Genomic DNA, 24399 nt, shown 5'->3' with positions numbered 1-24399 from the left:
GGTGAAGCCAAGGTCACTGACAAACAGCAGGAAATCACCAGCTGAAGGCACAAACTCCGTTCATATGAGAGCTCTGCAACAGTTGGGAATGTACCTGTAGCTGGTTATACTCACAGAGGATGGATGGATGGATGAATGGATGGATGGATGGATGGATGGACGGACAGATAACACGGCCCCCAGAATGAGCACGGCAGTCTGGCTTCCTTTGCCGCTCATGCCTTCCCAGTGCCTGCGGAGGACCCCTAACTCCTACCAGCAGAAAGCCTAATAAAGAGTAATTGTAAGCTAGTATTTGCACACTCTGACAACTGAGATCTACATTTGAAGCACACACTTACTTTTCTCCACTCATCTGCTGAGCTGTGGTTATAAAAGTCTCTCCGTACTTTGTTTTTCATTAGATATTTACCTCTCAAGTTATGAAGGGAAACAGAGTAAACAGTAAACAACTACATATGTACTGCATAGAACTGGTAGAAATGATTGATGTTTAAGTAATGATTTCATCAGTTGGCTTTTAAAAGGCAATTATTTAAAGGTTTGGAATCTTTATTATTACAAATGTCCCTTTTCCTTGAAGATTCAGTCATGGGGAAAATGGGTACAGAAGAATCCATTATTCCCTCCTTCCCTGGGGCTGCAATTATAATGTTAGGCCAGATAGTACCTATTACCTGCCTGCTTCCTGTTATTTTTGGAATGATCTTAAAACAGGGTGAAAGTGCTTATTCAGGTTGTAGGAATAGGAAGGTTTTCTTTCACCTTTCTGAATATAAACTCTGTATTGAGCCAGTATTTTACATGACAAGCTAAGGACCAAAATCCATTGAATTTTATGTGAATTGGATAATAACGTCAAATAAATTTGGAAGACACCCTGAAATAACAAGGATACACATCCTGTGGGGATCTGGAGGAGATGTTGCATTATCATTCTCAGCAAATGCTGTACACCATGTGGCAGTGCTTGCAAACAGCACTTTTTTCACTTTCTTACCCTCACAAAGTATTTACTGTTCACACAGTTAAGTGTGTTAGGTCTGTATTAGGCTCAGACTATAAATAATCACATTTCTTATAACCTGAGCAGATTGTTTGTTTGAGCATTCTCATGGAATAAAACTTGTGACATCAAAGCAACACATTCATCCATTCACCAGCTAAAACAGTGTAACCTTCTCCTCAACGTTGCTGATGCAAAGAGATCACATTTAAACTATAGTGAAAGTCTGTCTGTGTTTTACTTTTAGCTACTTATATAAAGCACTGTAAGAGGCAACTTTAGCTTCCAATCAGAGAGACAGGATAGCATCAAGACTAGAAATCTGTTTGGGTAAAACTGCATGTAGACCTAGTTTTACAGATTTTGCCCTTACTGAAGGAAATATATGCAATCATTTTGACTTCCCTCAATTATTATTTTCCTTTCTTCATGTATACATCTTTCTCATGGCTACATTTTTGCCCTCCGTTCTAATTTGTTTGATTTTCCCCTGGTTATTTTCAATAGAAAAACATCCCAAAAAGATTTCAAGAGCTCATTTTGTGCCTTGGAAGCTCGGAACCAGTGTGACTAATTAAGGCTTCTTTAACTTACATTGGTAAGTAATACAGTTTTCTACTATTTCACACATAGCTTGGGATTCTTCTCAGAATGAGTGCATAATGTAAAAGACAGGAAAATCAGCTCCTCTGGGTCTATACTTGAACAGAAGTTTTTTAAAAAGATACGGTAGTTGCATCCAGGTTATGGAGTGGAAGTTTTAAATCCTGCTAATTTAATGTGCAGCCACATTAAAGGTGTCTGCAGATTCAATAAATTATTCTCATTTGAACAACGTTAATTTATTTCAGGAGCCTACAGAAGTCATATAACTTGTACAAATGCAAAACTGCTGTAAGATTACAACTGGACTTTCAATAAATTGACAGTCTTTTGGTTGGTCATAAAAATATATATATATATATATATACACATATGTGTGTGTTTATTCCCATCTTTGAAATACCAGTGTTTTACTGCTATTACTCTTGTGTGCCAGTCCTGGAGAAGAACCATGCTGTACTCAGCAGGGTAAAAATACAGGAAAAATAAAGATGATTCTTTTTCCAAAGAGCTTATAACCTGAGACAAGCATTTTTTCTGGTTGAGGAATAGTTACCTTTCAACATACAGGAAGTTTTTTTTTAAAAATTCAAATCAATGGATCATAAACAATCTCTTTTCCCTCTTCTTTTTGAGAGGTGATCATTTTTCTTGATATGCACTCAAAGATAATGTGTCAAGTCTGCTTTAAAATACTGGAAAGCGTCATGTCTTTATTCCAAGGTGAAGGAAGTCTCATACAAGCACATAGTACTTGCTAAGCCCCTATATTTTTGTAAACTGGCAGGCTCCCTCACCAGCCAGGGAAAAAAATCCGGTACCACACCCAAGCCTCTTTAAGCCCTTCCCTCAGGCACAGTTTATTATCTGAAATGCAAACTTTACCAAGCAGCACAACACAAGGTTATTTCCCCTGACTAAAGCTACCCCCAAGGGCCGCTACCCCCAAGGGCCCCTACAACCAGGAGTCAATGGATCCAGCTGAGTTTCTTGGTGCTTAGCAGGACTCACTTGATGCCTTCCCTTTTGGTCAAATAATGGCTCAGGACCGGCTGGTTCCAGTGCTCCTCTCCCATCTCCTCAGGCACAGCCTTGGTTATTTGCCTCCTCTTTGCTATGTTTCACTTTTTTTTTTTTTTACTCAATCTTGTGTTTTCACAGATAACATCCATTGCCATTTTCTCACTGCCTGAGAGCATAGATAAGAAATTTTCTATACCTATTATTATCTTTTGTTGCTCAGCTCATGGTTTCTTTAGCAGTAATAGGGTGTCTCTCTAAAACAATTTACTCCACTGGAACTCGATGTACAATTTTGCAGTTTTGTTCTACCAAAATCCTCTCCTTTATATGTCTTGTTGGTCTGGTTAGTGTCAAATTAATTCATGAAAGCAAATGTAATTATCTCTATTGACTTTCATGAGGTTTGGACCAGGCCCCAACTGAATTTCTATAAAAAGATGACCAGAGTCTTTTAGTTGGAGAGTATTAGTAGAATTCCGCTGTAGCATTTATTGAGAATGAAATGTGGATTTCCACATGAGCACAGCTGAATTAAAAGGAAGTATGAATATTTTTTGTTTCTATTGCAAATAATGCTCTTACTGATCCTGCCTGTAACATTTCCAATCATTCTAAACTTTATTTTAACAAAGTTAAGTGACCAATACAGAGTGCTGGCATTGCATCATAGCTGTAAATTATTATCTCAAATTTATGAAATCCAGTAAAGCACTGATGCATCTATCTAATGTTCCACCAGAATAAGATTTCTGAATGGCAAGTAGATAGTAAAATTTATTGCTATGGGGTTAAATGCATTCCTGATTAAATTTCATTGAAGTCACTTTTACGTGCCTTGCCAAATAAATTATACTGACTTAATTCATCCACTCTTAATACTGGTGAGTATCAATTATTAAACACTAAATAGAAGTAATTTCGTTAACTCCTGAATATCCTACCATCAACTTAAGTAATGTGGCTAGACTGTGACTATTTCTATTAAATACTTCAGACTCCAGGAATAGTTTCTGCCAAATAAAACAAGCTGTTCCACAAACAGTGAAGGGATGAAACCTGGATTCTTCTGCACTGTATCTGTTGTCCCCCAACTACCCTTCACAGCAGTAACCAGAGCTGTCTCTGTATCTCTGTGACACCATCATCAGGCCCATACTATGGCTAATGTGAAACGCTGCATACACGCAGAACATGTAAGAGTTCAATTTTAGATGTTTTTTCCATCTGAGGGAGCACTAATTTGAGTCCCTCTGAATTTTATGAAGATCGAAGGCATATATGAAAACTGCTTTCCATAAGCCTTGCTTCTATAGAAGTTTGCAAAAAACCCCACCCAGATTACTGATATGGAAGGAAAATCAACTTAATTCTTGATTTCCATGAGTGCAGAGCAAAGAGAGACTTTGTTGCTGCAGGGATCCGCTCCATTCAAAGATGATGTAGTTGTTATTGCAGGTCACATGTATTAGCCTCTTCAGAGGCTGTCTGCAAGAATGATTGGTGCAAGGTACACCTGATTCAGTATGAAGTCTTGTGGAAAATTATTTTATCCATAGCAGAGGGACAGAAAGAACCATTTTTTGCCATTGTGTCCATGCACGATTTGGGAAAAATTACTTTAATGCTAACTGAATTTGGCTTACACTGCAACATTGTTGTGTCTTTCACGGAATTCATTGCATGGATACAAACACAAAATATGTGGACTTCAGTGCAAAGATGAAAGGTCACCATGCCTCCAATGAGCAACAAAATCACATAAAGCAATTATAATTTTAAGCATATTAAGCAAAATTTTATGTAGTTAACCTGCCCTCAGAGAGAGCTCAGAAAGTGAGACAATAATCTTTTCAGAAGGGGATACTTTGGAGGTAGCATAACGTTTAAATAGAACAGCTACATCGGTTAAGCTTTTGACACCGGTATTAAAACATTGATTCATAAGGCCTAAGCCATGGGTTTTTTTGTAAACTGTGCGGATATGAAAACTGGGGAGATGACTAAGATATCTCCACTTAAACTGAAATCCTGCCATCACCCACGAGGTAGCTGCTGCAGCACCCTAAGACCAAAAGCTTACATGTTCCTTTTTGCAATATATGGTGTACAGAGTAGGGAGCTTTGGACTGGTACTGGTTTTTTTAATTGGTGTTTCTCCTTTTCACTTTGTGGCTAATGTTTTCCTATTATCAAGGTCTTGCATATTTTCAGCACCCACCCAATTCTGTGGTATTATATGTATTTTTTAAAGGTCTGAGTGACAAGTACATTGATATAAGTGAATCATCATTTTGCAGGCATAAAATTTTATCAGATTGGTTTTCAAGTAGATTTATACATTTAAGACAGTGCATCTGCCATACAAGATTAGCTCATGGAAGATAGGGCATTTGTTCTAATAGCAAGTGATAGAATTTTATACTTTAAACATATGAAGCAAACTAGATGATAGTAAATGAGCATCTTGTTAAGTAGTTCCTGGTTATCAGATAAAATAAACAAAACTGAACTAAAAGGATCTTATTGTGCAAGATTAGGCCAAGTTTCCATTCCCTGCTACTGTCACTGCTTTATGTGCCAGGACTACATTTGACTCTAGGACACACAAAATATAACCAGATGACAAAGCAAGAAAGGCAAAATAAAAGAACATCTGAAGTGCGTTATTTCCTGTGATTGCAGGATGAATTAGTAATACCTGTTATGGGATTCTTCAGTCTGCAGTACATGAGAATTGATTGAGAGATAAAGAGGGACTTGATAATTTCATGAAGAATTACCCCTTTAAAGTGAAAATTTTGGGGGGAAGAAAACAAAAGACTTTAGTCAAAGACCAAAGTATAGTATCAGTCTGATTGAAGCCATATGGCTTATTAGTCTAATGATGCTCCCTGTCACACTTAATAATGCCATATATCTCTTGCTAGCCTGACATATCCCAATTTTACAGATTCAGTTCTGAGTCTCATGTGCAAATGAATGTGATTCAGGAAAACCCTGCAGGCAGCAGACTTCCAAGAGAGGTGAGTGCAGAGGGTTTCCCTGACTCAGTGGCCATGCCATCCCTGCCATGAGGATGCCTGTAGTTTGCCCCTTCTGCATCGCATAAAGGTAACTGTATCTCAGCCTGCCTACAGACCGCAGACGGCTGCACAGCCTTGCAACGTGGATGCATGGCAATGCTCCACGCTCCATGGTATGGAAGGCAGCAGACTGCACACCACCAGTAACGCTGTACTTGAAATGAGCCTAACGAACGCCGTGTAGCTGATATTTCTCTTTTAGAGTACCCCATGACTTGCCCAGACCCCATGTGTGAGTCTGCACTTCAAATAAAATAGATACATATTCACCAAGTTTGCCACAGCCTCAATTAATATATGAATATCAAATAGTAATTCTTCTGGAAGCCTGAATTTATTCTTCTGCTGGAAGTCTTCGTTGTGTTTTCCACGTGTTAGACAATCCCCCCCGCCCCACCCCCCTCTAGGACAGCTTTTTTTTTAGTTCAGTAACCAGAAAGGGCAAAAAATAAGTCTCTGAGAGACTGGCATATGGAGTTTTCTTGACAACATACTCAGTCTGTTCTGCCCAGCAGATATAGTTGGGTTTGCCAAAGGCAGGTCCCAAAAATTTAAAAGTGCAGAATACAGAAAACAAAATCAGAGTAATTCTAAGATAATGCTTAAAGTTTAAGAAGCTGTCTTCCCAACAAATCAACTATAATTACACCTCCCACAAGCATGCATGTGTCAGCATTTGTTTTTAATTTAAGGTCTATATGAAGAGATCAGTAGTGGAATGTCCTGGTCAGATTTGTATCACGAATTACTTTATCCAGAAAAGTGAGGGACTTTTCAAACTGTATTCACTCTGCTTTGATTTGCACCTGTGGATGTTTGTGTAATGTTTCTTAAAAGATATTTTCCAGAATCTGAGGGTTTTTTTCTACTGAGGCAATAGAAAAAAGATCCCGCTGGTGTTACTGGAGGCTTGACTGCATCTCTATGTTCAATAAATACACCTCACCGCAGACGTACTGGTGAAGACACAGTTTATGGTAGTAGCCAGAATCCATGACAAACTTTTTAAAGTGCTTTCTAAATTGACATGTACAATCATATACAACAGAATGCTGCCACTACATATATATACAAGTCATTATAATATGCTTTAGCGCAGACACGTGCATCATACTCAACCAAGTCATAATGACAGCCTTCTGTTTTGTCTCTTCCTTATGTCTGTAGCTCCCATTAATTTATCCTGTCAGTCACCTGTAACAACTGAAAGTAGACTGAATCGCTAACATGAAGATTTCCATACCCTGCAGAACTTGTATATATTTTAAATATTTACTGTGATCATGTTTAAGTATTCTTGTCATCTACACAAGTATCTAAACTGTTTGAATCCTGGTAAGTTTTTGGCCGTGATCTTTTCTTCCAGCAGTGAATTTTACAGTCTAATTCTGTGCTGAATGAAAATTGTTTACTTATATCAGTTTAAAATTTGCCTTCTTTCAATCTCAAGAAATTTCCTCTTTTACTGTGAGGAAAAAGCTAATGGCTATTTCTGAGCCATTCCCTAGTATATACTTTGGTCATGTCCCATTTTATACATCTCCTCTGTTAAGACAAATTCTTAATCCTTTTAATCTTTCTTCACGTAAGAAATTTCCCATGCCCCTAATCATTCTCATCACTTATCTCACTCTGTATCAACAATATACTTCATAGACCAACTAGAAGTGAATGCCACTCTCTGTTGTCATCATATCTTATTTTTTGATTTGCATTCAGTGGTAAAAACCATTGATCAGGGATTTTCCGTGAGTGCTTCACAGTGGCTATAGCTACCATGCTCTTGGCAACCGTGCTTGAATTTGAACTCCTGCTCTCGCAGCCGTGTGGTTCAAGGCGGTTCCCCTCCTTGAGGAGACTGAACTACCCCTTCTGGGCTGATGTTTGGGTCATTGCAGATGAGAAGCAGTCCGAGAGCCAGCAGGGAGGCAGCAGGATGACAGGGGAATTTGGGATTGAGCCCAAAGTGTTTCGGGAAACATAGACATAGCTAAAGTCACCGAAATATTTTATTCCTTATTGTAACAGTAAGTTTACATGTTTGTGAGGAACAGAAATGTGGTGGATGTGGCAGTGTTAGGTTTACGGTTGGACTCAATAATCTTAAAGGTCTTTTCCAACCTAAATGATTCTATGGTTCTATGATTCCATGTTAAACCACGCAAATAAGCAACTTTTCCAGGTCAAATTGCCATTACATTACCATTTGCCACCAGTTGCCATCTAACTTAGCTAGATCTTGCTGAAATTGTATAAGGTCTTGACTAACATAAATCACTAAGTCACATGCAAAACTCGTTGTTTTGCAGACTGATCCATTCTCAGATAAATAATAAATATATTTAACAAGCTTATTCATACTGTGGAAAATTGGAGACACTTGCTATTTACCATATGTACAAAATGATCATTTATTAATACTCTTTGCTTTCTGACTCCTAAATGAGCTTCTGATCTAGATGGTGTCATTTTAAAGAAAAACAGACATGTATTTATTGGCTGCAGTTCTTTTGATCTAGTCAGATCATTTATCAGCTGGAAAAGTGCTTAGTGACATTGATAATACCTGTATTTTAAAACTTAACACCCACATTGCATAGTGTGGTATAACATCTAGAATTACGCTGGGTTTTTTTTCCCAGACCAGTTCTTGCTTAACTTTGGTTTAAAAGGAAACAATATTGAAATAGACTGAATGTTTTTTAACTAAGAACTTTAAAACTACTAAAAAGCTGGGTAACTTAACTCTAAGAAGAAATAATATCAGTTGAAAGACTTTCTGCTTAGCTAAAAGAAATTATTAAATATTTTATTAATTGATTCTTACTGTTACAAAAAAATTAGTAGTGCTGGGGCTGGGAATGCCCAGGAGACTGCTGAAAAAAACAGGATTACCAGCAATGCTGCCACCTGGATTGAGACTGGTGGTCTTAGTTCACTTCTTAATGCACACATCTTAAAGTAATATATAATCTCAGTGGGCAGGAAGGAAATGAATGCTCATAGTGTTTACCAGAAGTGACCTGGTTAGTCATTCCTCAGTCAGAGCTGCTGGAGCCAGACCGACGAGGTTCTCTGATGGTGCTTTAATTGCTGCTAAAGGAATAATGTTTAATTATAGACTGCTTTGCTACCTTTCATGAACCTTGCATTCACTTACAAATAGCCCTAACGGAGGTATAGCTAGGGCTTGAGGACTAAAGCTCATTATTTCTTGAACACCTTTCCCCAAAACATTTACATAGGTCTCAGAGTTAAGGAAAAGCATGGGATGATCACAGTATATTTGTGTCTTTGAAGATACTGCTGTAACATGAAATAATTGTGCTTCTGTATGAAATTGTTGGTGTTTTTTTTTTCCTCAGGTCTTCATATGATACAACCTACTACACTTTAAATGAAGAAAAATAGTAGCCTTCCAAGTTCACTGTTAATGCCATGGAAAGACTACGTAGTGTATCATCTCCTACACTGGGCTTAGATAATCTTTATATTTTTACAGCTATTATTTATTTTCTTCTTTTAAATACTAATTTTGAAATCTTGAAAACAATGTTACTTTTGACTATCGAGCAAATGAAATGTGGGTCATATATGTGGAGGCCACAGTCACTGAAAATCAAGAGAGAGAACATAATAAATGTGAGCATAAAATTCAAATATGAAAAAATTATTATTTGATAAGCAGCTGGTGATTTGTGTAAAAAGGATCAATAGGAAGGATAAAAGAAACATCTTTGCAATAGGATGGTCAAGTATGAAATGAGAAATGTCACTACTTTAAAGAAAAAAATGCTAAATTTATATGATTAATATTTCCTGGAGTTTTTAACATTTGAAAAATGGGATCTAAGTAATTTTGGAGGCTGGAAAGAGTGCCATTTCCAAAGTAAAGCTGTTGGAGGCAGACTGGCAGGACACTGTAAAGGTTGTAGTGCTCCAGTGTCTTAAGTTACTTCACTAAAGGCTCAGATAGCCCATGCTGGAATCAGGTTTTGAATTTAGAAGTGTGTCACCCTGGCCGTGTAATATTAAATTATAATGTATGATAGCAATTCTTCACTTTTGTATCTTTGAGCCATATCAAGAGATTGGGACAGATAAGGATCAACACAACTTCTGTCAAACCTCTGCTGTAGAGAACAGTTGGGTCACTAAAGGTCAACAGGACACCAGCATTAATTAAAAATCTTTGTTTGCAATTCTATTTTAATCTTAGCACCATGTGGAAGATATTATATAGATCCTAAGTTTGTGCAGCTGCATGTGCTGTTCTGTACAAATTAGTTAGAAATATGCAAATAGCATAAGGAAACAATCTGCACATTTGCATACAATTTGTATACGAACACAAACTTTGGCTTATGTTTAACACACCCTGCCTCTGGCGGTGAGTAGGAAGGATGTGGAGTCACAGATAGCGACAGTTTTGGCATGTGGGCCAGGATGAGACAGTAGTTAGATGGCAGTTACAAAACCTGGGTATGTGTTTGTAGGGATGTGTGACTACACAGTGGGATATCAGAGGACACCTGGGGCATGCAGGTGGCTGGAGGAGGCTGGATTTCTGGTGTTGTCAAGACCAGAAAAAAGATGGTAAATAAAGTATTAAAGGTCTTGAAGATGGAGACATCTGACTTCAGAAATATTACTGGGGTCGTCTGCCTAGCAGCTCCTGAGGATGTAGATGAATGCAGGTATCTGGGGAACAACCGGGCTGGAGGATGTAGAAGCAGCTGAGCCTGTCAGAGCTGGAGCTCAGCAAGGAGCGCTGGTAGGGCCGGTGAACTGGGATCTCTCTCATCTTCCTCCACCACCAAAGCTTACAGTCTTCTCTGCTTGCCCTTCTCTCTCTGACCCAGCAAGAGGAGTAGCTGTAGGGATGTTCCTTGAGTACCTGATCCCTTGGCACTGCAACTGCACTTGCAGGCTGAAACTCGGTTTTAGATGGTGCCTACAGTAATGCACCAATGAAGTCCAATCAAGACCTCCATGGAGCCTAATGCTTTGACATTTTGCTGCTTAACACTGCCAATAGCAATGCCAATTAATGCAGTTTGCATTTACCTACAGCCAGCTCATTTAATCCCTGCCACTAGTCAGTCACTGCATTGTAATGGCTACTGGTCACCAACAAGCCAGGTCAATTTGAGCCATTTCAGATCTAGAATTGAAAAAAAATTGTAGTTAATTTCAAAGCCTTCCAAACTCTGCTTCTGTGGTGGTACACAAATACCAAAATGGTATTTTGAGAGTTTGCTTAAGTGAGCATACCCTTCAGTGAATTTAGGCCAACCCAGAGTGCTATGTTGTCATCAATGAGGTCACTGTTTTGAATAATCTTAAACATGCTTGCTTACTTATGTGCACATATGGTTGCAGCAGTTTATCCATTTTAAGTTTGAAGTGTGAATAACGATGTAGCAATGAGGTTGACACTTCAAATGCCAAGACTGCACCCGACTGTAAGCTCAGACTCATGACAGCGTCGGTAGCGGGGCGGTTGGATGCCGGCACTTGCAGTGTCGGCTGCAGCATCGCGAGGACGCGGGTGTTTCCCTGTCGGGGGGCAGGTGAGATGTGCATGCGTTACCCCTCGCAGGGCCGGGCCGGGCCGGGCCTGCCCCGTGCTGCCCTGCGCGGGGCTGTGCACGACGCCAGCGAAGGCTGCGCGCAGAGCCCTCCCAGAGCGCGGTGCCGCAGCGGCTCTTCCCTCACAGTCTCTGAGGAAGCCGAGGGAGGCCGAGGGCGCAGGGCGAGGTGAGGGCCGCAGGCCCCGCGCCGCGCGGCCTCCCCAGCCCCTCAGCCGGCCCCGGCGGTGCGAGGCCAGCGCCCGCCGCTGCCGTGGACAACGGCCCGGCGCAGGGGCGGAGCACGAGCGGCGTAGGGAGCCGCCCCCCCCCCCCCCCCCGCGCCTCGCACAACCGGCCGACCAGGAAGCTGCCGGGCGCAGCGGGGCACGCCGCGCATGCGCAACAGCGAGACGAGGGCGGAAGAGTGCTCGGCGCGCCTGCGCAGGGGGATTCCGCCAGGCCCGCTGGACACCAACATGGCGCCCTAAGTCCGCCGCGCCAGTGCCACCGTGGGCGAGCGAGGCGGCCGCCGCCGCCGCCATCATGTCCCGGCACAGGAACGTCCGAGGCTATAACTACGACGAAGGTAGTGGCGAGCAGGAGCTGGCGGCAGAGCTGCGGGGGACGGCCCGGACGCCGCCCTAACTGCCGGTCCCTTCGCGTCCCCCCCCGCCCCCCCCCCCCAACCCTGGCCCGGCCCGTACCCCTTTTCCCGGCGGGCTCTTCCGCCCCGCGGGGGTGTGCGGCGGTGTCCGCCGGCGGGAGGGTGTGCCGGGGCCCGCACGGGTGGAGGGGAGGGCGTGGGGGGCTGTCAAGGGCGGTGGGAGGGGAGAAGCAGCCCCCTCCCCTCCCGTCCCCTCCTCGGGGGTTGGACGAGGCCCCGTGCGAGGCCTCGCCCCGCCTCCCCCCTCCCCGCCCGTTTCCCGCCCGAGTGGCGGGTCGGGCGCACGTGGCCGCGCTGCTGCCGCCGCCGCTGCTGCCCGTCAGGGCCACCTCCCGCCGCCGGTCTCCCGGAGCTTTCACACGGGTCAAGCGCGGCTCTGGCACGCAGGCCAAGCTGTGGCAGGGTTTACCTGCGTTGCCTTAAGCCGCCGAAATTGACTGCTTTTCAGGCGGGTGGGAGTGACTTGAAAACCAGCCTCAATACAATTGAACCCGCCCTTCTTTAGCCTTGTAAAGCTTAAAACTTTGTGTTCCCAGCCTAACTCTAGCAAATTGTTGCTGGTGTTCAGCCATAGATAGATAAGCGGCAACAGCCATTCCTTGTAGAAGGGATGAAGTTCCTGAAGATGAGCATTTGTGTATCTAAGGAAGAACCTCTTTTTCAGATGCCTTTCTGTCATGTTTTACTTAACCTTGCATGGAATGAATGAGCTCTTGTGTAAGAACTTGGCTCCTACCTGCAGTACTACAGCTTTCTTTGTGCTCTGTCCCATTAACTTAGGCAAACTGTAAATTGCACCCTTTTTTCTCAAAGGCTTTGTTTGTGTTGGCTTGGGCTGTGGAAAAATGGACGCACTTCCAGTTGATATTGGTATTTTAAAGAACCGTTTGCTATGGGAGCAGCTATTTTGTTGCTTCACTTTGTCAGATTATGTAAAAAAACTGCAAGAAATACTTCTGCCTGCCTCTTTTGCTGTTCAGTGAACAGATGCAATGTGTATATAGTATTATAGTAGCACAAATTGGGTTTTGCACCATGATCTTGGAGTTTTTGGGGAAGTCGTGTAAATCCTTGTGAGCCATGACACCTGTGTGGCCTACCTTACAGGTTTTACTAGTGCAAATGTACTTAATATAGGCAAAATCTTAGACTGGATTGGGGATTTTACTGCTTGATTCTTTCATCCTCTAGAGATTTTCTTCATCACAGATTGGCTGAAATGTTGATTTCAACTGAATCTCTGTCATCTGTGAAGTTGGGTGCCCAACCTGTAGGACTCATTTCAGTGGTTGTACACTCATTAGAATCTCTTTTAAAGAGGTTGCTGAGATACATGGTAATTTGCTGTAGCCACATGAGGCTTAAGTTGCTATTGCTATTTGAAACTTTACTGTTGCATTACATGTCAGGTTTAATTAGAAGTGTGTATATGTGTGGTCTTTATACTTACACTGTATACTACTTTTGTAGTCGCATACAATCATTTCTGTCCCAAATGAAGTATGCTTTTTTGTCTTTTTTTTTTATTTAATATAATGCCATATGTTCTTTTTATGCCACTTACGATACTGTAATGCTTTGTCTGGCCCAATTATTTGTCTCCTTTCTAAAGTAAATATTTGCAGTATTTTTTGGTCTCCTTTTATAGGAACGCTTCTGAAGCCTTAGATCTTGTGGCCTTTATTTGACCATATTCTATTTCTGCTCTCTCCTTTTTGAGGTATTGTGATCAGAACTGAATGTGATACTCCAGCTGAGAGTATGTTGGTGATACAGCTGTTGATGCTCTGGAATGCTTCTGTGGCTTCTACTCTGTTCTCTGTAATTTCTGTCATTTTTAAATAATTATTTTTATGGTCAATGCAAGCTGAGCCATTTTCACTGAAGTGTCTTTTTCTTAGTCTAGAAATTAAACCGGTATGTTACAACCAGTATATACAAGTGATTCAAATAATGCACGCTGACAAGACTTACCTTGATTTCACTTACTACTAACTGTGAATGTTAATCATTCACACAAGTCATCTTGGAGTTCTCCTTGACACTCTCCGAGTATTGGCCAAACTACAAAAAGTCTTCTTACCTTGAAAAAAATGTATAGCTCTTCTCTAGACTTTTTGTAGATTAATTGGTCCTAGCATGGAACCAGGAGACAGTGTGTTCAACATGGTCAAAGAGTAGATAACAATACGCTCTTTTTTTTAAAGACAAACAATCAAAACAAGCCTATGATATTCTGAGCCTTTTATAGTTGGATACAGTGTTTGTAATGTCCCAGTTCTGTGGTCTGTAAGTTGATATCAGAGTGCAGATTTTGTTTTAGCTGTTAGCTACTTTTTTCTCTCACTCTTTTAAAACAACAAACAATATATGTTATTTGTGAAACCGCCAAGTGTATGCAATAACATCTTTAAAAATAGTTCCATTACTTTTTCATTTATTTCATTATTACTGAAAATTAAAAATTTATTTTCAAGATTTAAATAATACTAGGCTGGGGCGGGGGGGATAATTTACCTTCTCTCTGTGTTTCCTGATAACTGATTCCTGATACCTATTTTTTTTTAAATGGAGAAAGTATATGGCTATGTTTAGAGTAACTGTATAAGATTCTTGGCTGAAACAATTTTGCATATTCAAAGAGAATTGGGAATTGTGTTTTTGCCTTGCTGAGCTTGAGTTGAAAGGTAGATGGCCATGAGGATAGACCAGAGAAGAAAGCTGCGAAGCAGATGGGTATGGAGTAGAAATGCTGATCCTGAGTTGTTGGAGTAGAGATCATAATTGAACTGTCTGTGGTTAAGACTATTGAGAGGTCAAGCAGAAATGTCAAGAGAAGTGCCATGAGTAAAGATTTTTGGAACTGTAGAAAGTTGGGTGTGGACTGTGAGAGCAGCCTTCCACAGGAGATTCTGAAGGAGGAGGCGTGAAGCATGGCAGCTCATGAAAATTTTCAGCTTTCCTAATGAATAGAGTATTAAATGTTAATATTCTATTATTGTAACTTAGAATTTCTTACCTAGGTAAATAAACACTACTTAACTGCACTTCTGGAATACTAGAGATGCATAATTTCTTAAAACATTGTGTAAAAACTACCCTTTCAATTATGATATTAAGTATGTAGAAATTGTGCAGACTAATCTTACTGTTTCTGCTTCATAGATTTTGAAGATGATGATGTGTATGGCCAATCAGTAGAAGATGATTATTGCATTTCTCCTTCAACAGGTTAGTTCAAATGATTACGTATAAGCATTGCCCATTGATTCCTACTGTATTTGTTTCTAGAATAAAACAATATTTAAAACCTAGTGAAACTTTTGAAAAGTGCCTAGCAGCCATAATCTTGTTAAAGTCGGTTAGGTAGTGTTAGGCATTGTCGTACTTTTGGAGGTCACATTAGACAGCTGGGCATATCTTCATTTGTACAAGTATATTATCTGGGATGGTCAGAATGTACTTGATAATGTAAAAATCTGGTTTATGGGAATGTGTTGATAGTCTTGAAACATTTGGTATGTTTTAAAACTGTTAGTAGTATCTAGCTGGGCTTAACAGTTGTGATTCTGCACCTGGTAGTTGATGTCTTTTACACAACTTTGAGTAAGTGTGGGGTAAGGAGTCTTATTGTGGGATGCAGCACTGGTCCTCACTGGCTTCTGTTCTCATGCAAGATCATGTGGAGCTAATAAGCCTTCGGGCATTTGTAATGTTGCAAAGTAGGTGCAAAAATAGTGATAGTGTGTGCTCAGGTAAGACATAATTGGAGTGGCTCGGCCCAGCTGAATTCAACCGGACAGTAGAACCATTAGGTTGTGTTCTCCAGTCAAATCTGGCAAGATTATGAGTTCAGGGTTTCCCCAGATTTGGTGGCAGTGTTTCTAGAGCTGAGTAGGCCCTGAAAATAGTATAGCTGATGTTGATGTGAGGCTGTACTACTGCAGGTAACTAGACTGGATCTAAATCCACTGCGACTGTAATGTAGTCTGTGACCTCTGGCCACAGGTACTTGAGTTAATTAGTTAATTTAAAAATCTGTTCCGCTGTCATCTTGTTGATTTTAGATAAGCAAATCTAGGTGTGTATTTTTATTATTTGTAGTCACATTCCCTGATTTAAATTCAGATTGTCTTGCATTCAATTTCTAAGTTTAATTGCTAGAATTTTTCTGACCTTTTCTAAGAATTAAGGTAGCATTGTATTTTGTGATGAAAACGTGCAACGTGTTTCCTTTTTAATCAAGTATAAAGTGCTAAATGGCAAAATTAATTCTTGTTTGTGCACAGTAATTTTCTGAAGAATTCTTTTTAGGTAAGTTTCATTTATAAAATAATCTGATCTAGATTGTATAGCGATCTTTTAATGGTTGCTTCAGTTATGGCCATTGACTATGAAATGGTACACGTTTGGCAAACAGTTAAGGCTATACTACTTCTGGATATACATATACTTTCAGTATGTATTTCAGAGTTGGGGAGAATATTACATAACATAAGGAAATTCGTTTACATTATACTTTGTACATTTCTGAGAGTATGTGATGACTGGGGCTCATGTTCAGCAAGAAGTTTTATCTATATATGCCTTAATGTGTTGCTAAATCAGAGTGGAATTATGGACTTGTTTAAAATTTTGTGTTGAATATACATTTTAACTCATGGGCTGTATTTCGAATGAAATTCCAGGAAGAGAAGAATGTGTCCAACTCCATTAAATTGTTACCAGTAGTTTGACAGTGTCATGCTGTAAAAGCAAAGTTATTTTCATGCTGATTTATTTTTTACTTGTAACTGAGGTAAAAAAAATAATTGTGGAGTAAGGTTCTGAAGACATTAGGCCATAGATGGTAATTCAGTATAGAAAATACTATTTTTCAAACCTGGAGTATATTCTTTTGTTTGAATACTGAACTTTGCAGAATTATTGCATTACATGAATACAAGGATATTGCCCAGCCTGTGGCTTCACTGTGATTGATGACTTACTTATATTCTAGGATGAACTGCTGTATGCTCTGTACAGTCTTCAGGTAGTAGTCATTATACAGTAGTGTCCCATCCCCACGCCCCTGAAACCACTGCAACAGATCAGTGTCCTAACTTTTTTTCCCCTTTAGATATGTTTTGTTTTTAAAGGAGGAAAAAAGATTTGACTTTTTTTTTTAATACTTTGTTTTTTACCTAATGCAGCAGCTCAATTTATCTACTCCAGACGAGACAAACCAGCCACATTTGCTGAGCCATTAGAAGAAGAATATGGCTACGAAGGTACAGATGATACTGCTGATTATTTTACATCCAATCATCAGTTGACTGAAGTTGATAGAGGTAATTATATAAAATAAATAATTTTCAGAACAATCTCCTTTATGAATTAAGGACTTACTAAAATAGTCTTAAATTAATGTTTGTTACTTGACTGACACTACTCAATTTTGTAATCTTGTTGTATAACAACACCCTTCATGAGCATAGCTTCAGTGGTGATTCAAGTTCATAACTACCTTTTATATACTGCTTGTAACTTGGTTGCATACGTTGGAATATGTTCTTCTTAGTTTCTTATTAGAAATAGTGAGATTTGATATGAAATTCAGACATAAAAATAGCTGTACTGGCTCAGACCAAGCATCCATGTAGCTCAAGGTCTTGACTCTGCAAATGGATGCTTAGGGAAGAGTATTAGAAACAGATAATTTGTAGAATAATCTTTTGCTTGTATGGCATTCCAAATTATGGCAATTAGCAGTATTTGAGAGCTTTTCAAAGTCACACATTTCCTTGAAACAGTAGCCAATATCTTTAGATACCTGTATCCTCTACAAGCTTGTCTTACCCTGTTTTGAATTCATTAGACTTTGGTTTCCATTCAGTTCTGCAGCCGTGAATTCCACGTTATAAGCAGAGTTCTGAGCTGAGTGATTGGGGAAAAAATACTTGCTTTTGTTATTTAAAGTTGCTGCCTGGTAGCTTAATTACATGCTTTGTGAAAAAGATTCACAAGTCTCTTTCCGAACTATTAATAGTTCACTTAGTTTTTAATGTCTTGGAAATAATCTAGGTTACTTTTAAAATGTTGATAAGCTCAGAGTAATGTGTGTTGGTGAATGAATAGGCAATAAAATGCATGAATGAAACTTGGTATTTAAAACAAGTTGCAGAAAATTCAGAAACAATAGATAGAATAGAAACAATCTAGATTCCACGTCAAGTAAATTGGTAGAAGCTATGCTAATGCATAGACATATGGGTAAATGTGATAAATTGGGGTGTAATGTACATGTTTTTACAGTAGGAAATAATGCTGTAGGGGGCAATTTGAAAGAATCAGCCAGTATGTGGATACAGGTGATCTGGACAATACTGTACCCTGGCTTTTCAGAATGCTTTTGACAGACTCAATCACTTAAGAGTTGATATTGGAATTTATTGGAAAGTAATATTCTGGACGAAAAAAAAGATGGAAAAGAAACCTAGAAATAACCATTTCTACTGTGAAAACAGCAGTGGTCCCACAAGACCTGTTATGTTTGGTATAGTGTGCAGTGTTGGCCATTAATACAAAATTATTGATTGTGGTCAATCTGACTGCAAAGAGTTTGGCAAGATTGTCCTTGTTGAGTGTCGGATAATAAAATGGCCAACCAGCATGTTGTGCAGGGCTCTGCCAGTACTTGTTTTGCAGAGCAAACGTCTGGGGAACATTGACTTGATTACGGATCGAGGGTGCTGATTTAAGTAACCTTGAGGAAGTTGGAATTCTGTAGTGTTGAGTTCCCTTAGCAAAGTTCTTTAAACATCACCATCTTTGAGGAGGCGTTCAAATAAAGAATCTGTGGTCGTCTTCCTGTTGTTCAGTTCCTGTTTTCTGAAATCTGAACTGGCAGAAACCATGATATTCAGAAAGATTTTTTTTTTCTGTTCTCTTGTGTTTGTATGTCTGATTAGCCCACTACTTCCAGTGAGTGGCAGCCAGGTGAATTTTCAGTCTCTTGTTGTGTGGCAGGTCAAGACTTAAGAAACTGACCTTAGACAAAGTTTATACTGGTTGCAGAAATATGCTCCAAAGAAAATTTATTTTATCAGCCAAAAAATGTATTACAGTTTTAGAAAAGGTAAAGATTGCACGTAGTTTCAAACCTGGTGTGTTGATCCAGAGTTTTCAATTGGTAAGGCCTGAGGCTCCCTGAAAAAGCTGTTTTACTTTGGGTGTTTATTACAGCATCTGTAAACACTTAAAATATGCTGTTCAATGGGATTCCACGTTGACTTACTAAATTACTTTGTGTAATTTTAAGGTGATTGTTTGTATTTCTTCTCTGCAGTGAAGATAGTTAATTTTACAATGCCAAAGTATTTAAATATTGAGACTTTGTAAACTAATACGTAGTAGTCAGTGATATGTTCCTTCTAGCAATATCTGAAATTAGTCAAATATTCTGCAGGGTTTGGGGGCAAAGTTTATCATAGCAATAAGTGAGATGGAAATTAATTTCTAAAGGTTTTATCTCTTACTATGATATTTTTCTCCTGTTTTTGTTAATCAGATGTGTGGTGCTAGTGGTTAGGCCGCTTAAGACATTTTTTTGTGCAGCTTATAACAGTAATATGTCTCTTTTAGCCCATCTTAATTCATGCCTTGATCAAATGAGAGAAGTTTTGGCAGAGTCTGTACCAGAGCAAACAATGGTGCAAGCAGTACTGGATAGTAAATTTGATGTACAGAAGGCTTTGGATCTTGTGCTTTCACAAGGCAGTAAGCAAAATGTGAAGACCAAGAATGAGGACGCTGTGATTGTAGGAAAGACGACAAAAGGTATACTTCTATTTAGTTGTTTACATTCAAGATGATTCATTTCTATGTACAGTTTAATTTTGGCTTTACAACCTCTGAAGATGCTTGTTATTGCATTAGTCATTTATTAGAACATTAAAAAAGACCAACTTACTGTTCTATTTCTGTGTTCTAAAAACATATAAAGGAAACAGTTGCTTTTCTTGAGCTAGAAGTCAAAATAAAACCTTAGTGTCAGCTTAAATTCAAACTGCAACCATCTGCAGTTCACAGTAAATTTCTGATTTCTAATATGTGACTTAAGTGAATGAATACATGTCCTAAAAGTTGGACAACATCTTTAAGTTTTATGCACTTCCATTATTTGTTTGGTGAACTGATATCTCCCATCCCCAATACCTCCCTTTTTTTGGTAGTGCCTATACAGTAACTTATTTTGATACCCATAATTTAATTGTAGAGCACTGCGTATCTTTGGATAACACTTAGTAATTAAATGCCTTTTCATGTTTCTTCTTGATTTTTTTTTTTGTTGCTGCCGTCTACTTTAAAAAAAATTGGATATTTCGTTGCGACTGCACTTCCATCTGAAAATTACTGGCTATCGTAAGGTAAGGAGACTTACTTTGTTGTCCAGAAATGTGTATTGATACAGACAGTTTCCCTTGTGCAGTAGAAAATGTTGCTGACAATGCCAACAAACCTGGGTTTGGAAACTTGACAGCCAAAAGTGGTTCAGCTTGTTACTCTCTAATTACAAATGACAAAATGCTTCTTAATGCTGAAAAATCCAATATGCTTACGTCTGAAAGGAAAGGATTGAAATCCTCTTCACTTGTTCTGTCATCTTCTTTCAGTGATGATTTGTGTAAAGGAACGTTTTGTGAACCTGTGAATAAACAGGCAGAGAATCAACTACCAGAAAGTGCTAATGCAGTAAGTTCGATTCCTGACAGTGAAGATGTTTACTTTAGCATAGGAAGTAACCCATCTGGAAATTCTTCCTTTAAGAAGTTGGAATGCAAGGAAACACAGGACTTGAAATCCTTGCTGATGCAGAATGTGGTTTGTGATTCTCTGAGTCCTGAAGACAGCATTCCTCTTGTTTCCCCAAATACTTCTGATTGTAACAGTAATGCAAATTTTTACAGTCCTCCGTGTTTAACAAGTGCTTTAGGAAAACTGGCTCTTGATAATGAAGTCAGTGATATTGTAAGTAGAAAGAATGAACTTCTTGAAAATTTTCCTTCACTTGTGCAAAGCAGAAAACAAAAAAGCCCCTCTTCAGACATGGCTGCTTTGCCAGTGTTAAGGTCTGGAAGTACATCATTGGCTGACTTACTTCAGGAGCACCAGGAAAGCAGTCCTAGCCACTGTTATTCTTTGGCTGATCTTTATACCCAGTCAACAGCAAGTCTCACTGATAGGAAATTGGGAACCTCACCATTATCACAACTAGTAAGTCAACCCCAAACTTCAGGTGGAATGCCAGAGCTAACAGGATCTTTGTCTTCTCTAGCCCTCTCTAATGTTTCTCCACTAAAGGAAGTTGAGAATTTATCACTCTCGGATTTAATAGCAGAGACTATTGAAGTAGATAAAACTCAACAAAGGACAGATTTCCCTATGCTCAATGTCGCTGAATTGAGGCCCTCTAAAAGAACCAACATTGATTTAAGTGTCCTTGTAAAAAATGCAGGTGTATCTGCAGAACAAAATGTGGTAGGACAGTCAAATATCTTAAGCCCTGAAACTAAACTTTTAAAAGAAAAACAAGGAAAATGTTCTGGTTTTGCCAAAGCAAATAAAAAACCCAAAAGAGGGCTTACTCTTAAGAGGCAGGATTTGTCCCTTTCATGGATGAAGGCACTGCGTGCAAGACCTTCAGCTTTTGCTTTAACCTTGTGTCTCCGTTATCCTCCAAAAGGTTATAAGCGACACACAATTGGTATGCATAAAGCTTTCCTATACAGTAGACAAGTACAAGATGTAAAACCCAAGGAAACTGGTCCTATAATAGCCATAACACCATTTGACTTCAAATCAGCATCTCCTGATGATATTGTGAAAGCTAACCAAAAAAGAGCTTTTACAAGAGAGTAGTGCAAAAAAAAAAAAAAAAGAAAGAATCAGTGTTTATATCTTGGTATATTTAAAAAAAACCAAACCAAACCCCACAACTGATTATATAGGACCTGTTTATAATCCAGAATTGAATTTTTTATTTTTTTAATTGACATATTACAGTTCTCACTGTTTGGTATCAAATTTGTATGTGAACTTTTAAGCTGTTGCACTGAATATCTTTATTTTTGCCTAATTTTCACTGACAGTTTAACATTTTTAACTTTTGCAAAGTCTTGAACTTCAGTATATAGATATTGCACGTACAAAATTCTATAAACACCATTGGACTTCTTGAAACGTCTCTCTAGATGTTGAAGATACAGTTCATTGGAAGGAACACTGAATTATTATTTTGTAAAGTAATTTAGTTTTGCTATGTGGTGCATAGTTTGGGGAGCGGGAACCTCAGTTTATATTATGACTGTTTTATTAAATGTTCTTAAAGTTAGATTTTTCTGATAAGGTAGGTTATTAAACTGCCAGTCTTGTAATTGGTATTTCCAGTCAAGGTCACTATTCTCTTCTATCTTTATACTGGTTACAATATTACAACAGAAATACCTTTAGTTTTTAAAAGCCTCACTAACCTCAGGTTTTGACAGTTTTAGTTGTGATAGGACATGTATAGTTTTTGATAGGACCAAATTTGTAGGGGAGCAAGCAATTAAAATTGTGTGCACCCCCCATTCACTCTCTAATCAGCTGTCAAAATGTGATATTCAGAATTTTAAAACAGCTGTTTTGTAGGTATATTAATGTTGCATGTATTTCATAAGAAGTTTCGCTAGGATTCTATGGTTTATTCTCAAGTCTTTCAGAGAAGTATTGGAATAACAGTTCTTTCAACTTTAGCATGAGAGTCTTTGCTTAATGGAAAAAAAAAATCAGGCAAAGCATAAGTGCTGTTTGTGTCTGCCTCTTGTCTGTTTTGAAGAAAGCATCCTTTAGTAACGGAAATATATTCTCTTCTACTGTTTGCACCCATTGCTGTTACTTTGAATCTTTATATAGAAGATCAGAATCAGGGCATTCTGGACTTATTTTTTTAGCTGATAATTACCAGATTCTTGTGCCCATGTTAGTCAAATTAGTAACTGCATGTATGTTTCAACTTTCCTTTTAGTACACATTACTACTTTTAATGTATTTCCAGTGTCAATGTCAGTATTTTAGATCCTGAACAGCAATAAGTGCAATAAAGGTACTGCTGCAACTAGAAAAATACGTTTGTTCATATACTGCCATACAGTTACTCATGCTAAACTTGGCAGCTAGTATGGAACAGTAGATACAATTTTCATCTAGTTTAAATCGAATTTTTGTTGAACATCTTTCATCAAAAAGAAGACAAAAACTTCAGGTTTATTCCTGACTTCAGGTTGCACTACAGTTTTGTTTCTAAATAAAAATATAACATGTTCTAGTGCTCTCAGGTACAGATTTCATGTTCTGTATATTTTGCTTGTTTGTCTAGTTGATGCTATTGTCATTTAGGACTATGAGGAGTGTGACCTCTGACCTCTTGAATGAAATTAATGTTTCTTACACTTACTAATAAAAGTTTTATATAATGACAGTGCTGCAGTGTTTATGTTCTAGTTGACATGTTAATCTAGCCATCTGTATCCTTACCTATTTTGAGTGCCTTAAAGCATTGAAGTGTAAATAATACAATCCAGTGTATACACTATGGTCTAAGTTCATGAGCAGGAGCATAATTGATTTATTTCCTCAGAAGACTTCCTATAGAAGTCTGTCTGATACTGATTGTATACTGGTTGTTTTATTAATTAGTCTTAATACCAACTTCTGCTTTTTGAACAATATAAAATGCTTTTCAGTGATCAGTTTCTCTGTAGTCAGTCCAAATATTAACTTCCCACTGCTTAAAAGTCCAAGTCTGTTTTTCCCACTGAGGCAAAATGTCCTATTTGCAGAATTTATAATTCAAGTTCAGTTTTTCCAAAATTGTGTGTATTCTTCTCGTGATGAAATTCTGATTTTTAAAAGTAAAATATTAGTACAAAGTTTGGCATCATCATGCCTGGTATATTTTTAGGTGGTTTTGCTTTCTTATGTTCCAGATATTCTTGAGGCCCTAATTAATGTAGGTAGAGATTTTGAATACATGTGTGCTTTTTTTAAATTTTCATTGAATAGCTTTGTTGTTCCCCTCTAAATCTTTTCCCTTATTCTTGTTGAACTTCTTTTTGGTTTTGATCTGTTTTCTCATTCCCCTGGCCACTCTTCTTTGCATAAAACTTCTTAGCATTTTTAATTTTAGAGCCTGAACTGGACATACACCTAAATGTACGTCCCGTGGATTCCATTGGAAAGTATGTACAAGTAGTAGGTGGAAATGTGTAGTACTTAGAGCTCAGTTTTGCCATAGGTTTCATGCAGATTAAACTTCAAACAAGTGACTGAAGCCAAAGGGCATTGGCATTGTATGTTTATCACGGATCTTGCTGTGGGATTGATACCTTAGTAAACAACTTTGGATCTTGTTAGGTAGCTAGATTT

General features: G+C 38.7%; 2 protein-coding genes across 2 annotated transcripts in view; both read left to right on the top strand.

Annotated features, from left to right (window-relative positions):
* Nucleotides 1-11712: 11712 nt before the first annotated feature.
* Nucleotides 11713-24399, top strand: part of HBS1L (HBS1 like translational GTPase) — a 65288-nt gene continuing 52601 nt past the window's right edge. The window contains exons 1-4 of the mRNA XM_075498784.1: nt 11713-11874; nt 15118-15183; nt 17145-17282; nt 19576-19770. Coding sequence (XP_075354899.1) covers nt 11832-11874; nt 15118-15183; nt 17145-17282; nt 19576-19770 — 442 coding nt within the window. The 5' untranslated portion in view covers nt 11713-11831. The remainder of the gene's footprint in view (nt 11875-15117; nt 15184-17144; nt 17283-19575; nt 19771-24399) is intronic.
* Nucleotides 20610-23452, top strand: LOC142408371 (uncharacterized). The gene has a single exon (XM_075498785.1). It carries the CDS (start codon nt 20803-20805, stop codon nt 21850-21852), a length of 1050 nt encoding a protein of 349 aa, XP_075354900.1. The 5' UTR covers nt 20610-20802; the 3' UTR covers nt 21853-23452.

The sequence above is a fragment of the Mycteria americana genome, chromosome 3, assembly GCF_035582795.1.
Source record: "Mycteria americana isolate JAX WOST 10 ecotype Jacksonville Zoo and Gardens chromosome 3, USCA_MyAme_1.0, whole genome shotgun sequence".
Classification (NCBI taxonomy): Eukaryota; Metazoa; Chordata; class Aves; order Ciconiiformes; family Ciconiidae; genus Mycteria; species Mycteria americana.
Note: the sequence above shows the minus strand (reverse complement) of the source record. Positions and strands in the feature narration are given on the sequence as shown.

Excerpts from the sequence above, each read along its gene's own strand:
- LOC142408371 (XM_075498785.1), top strand. The coding sequence starts at position 20,803 with ATGCAGAATGTGGTTTGTGATTCTCTGAGTCCTGAAGACAGCATTCCT.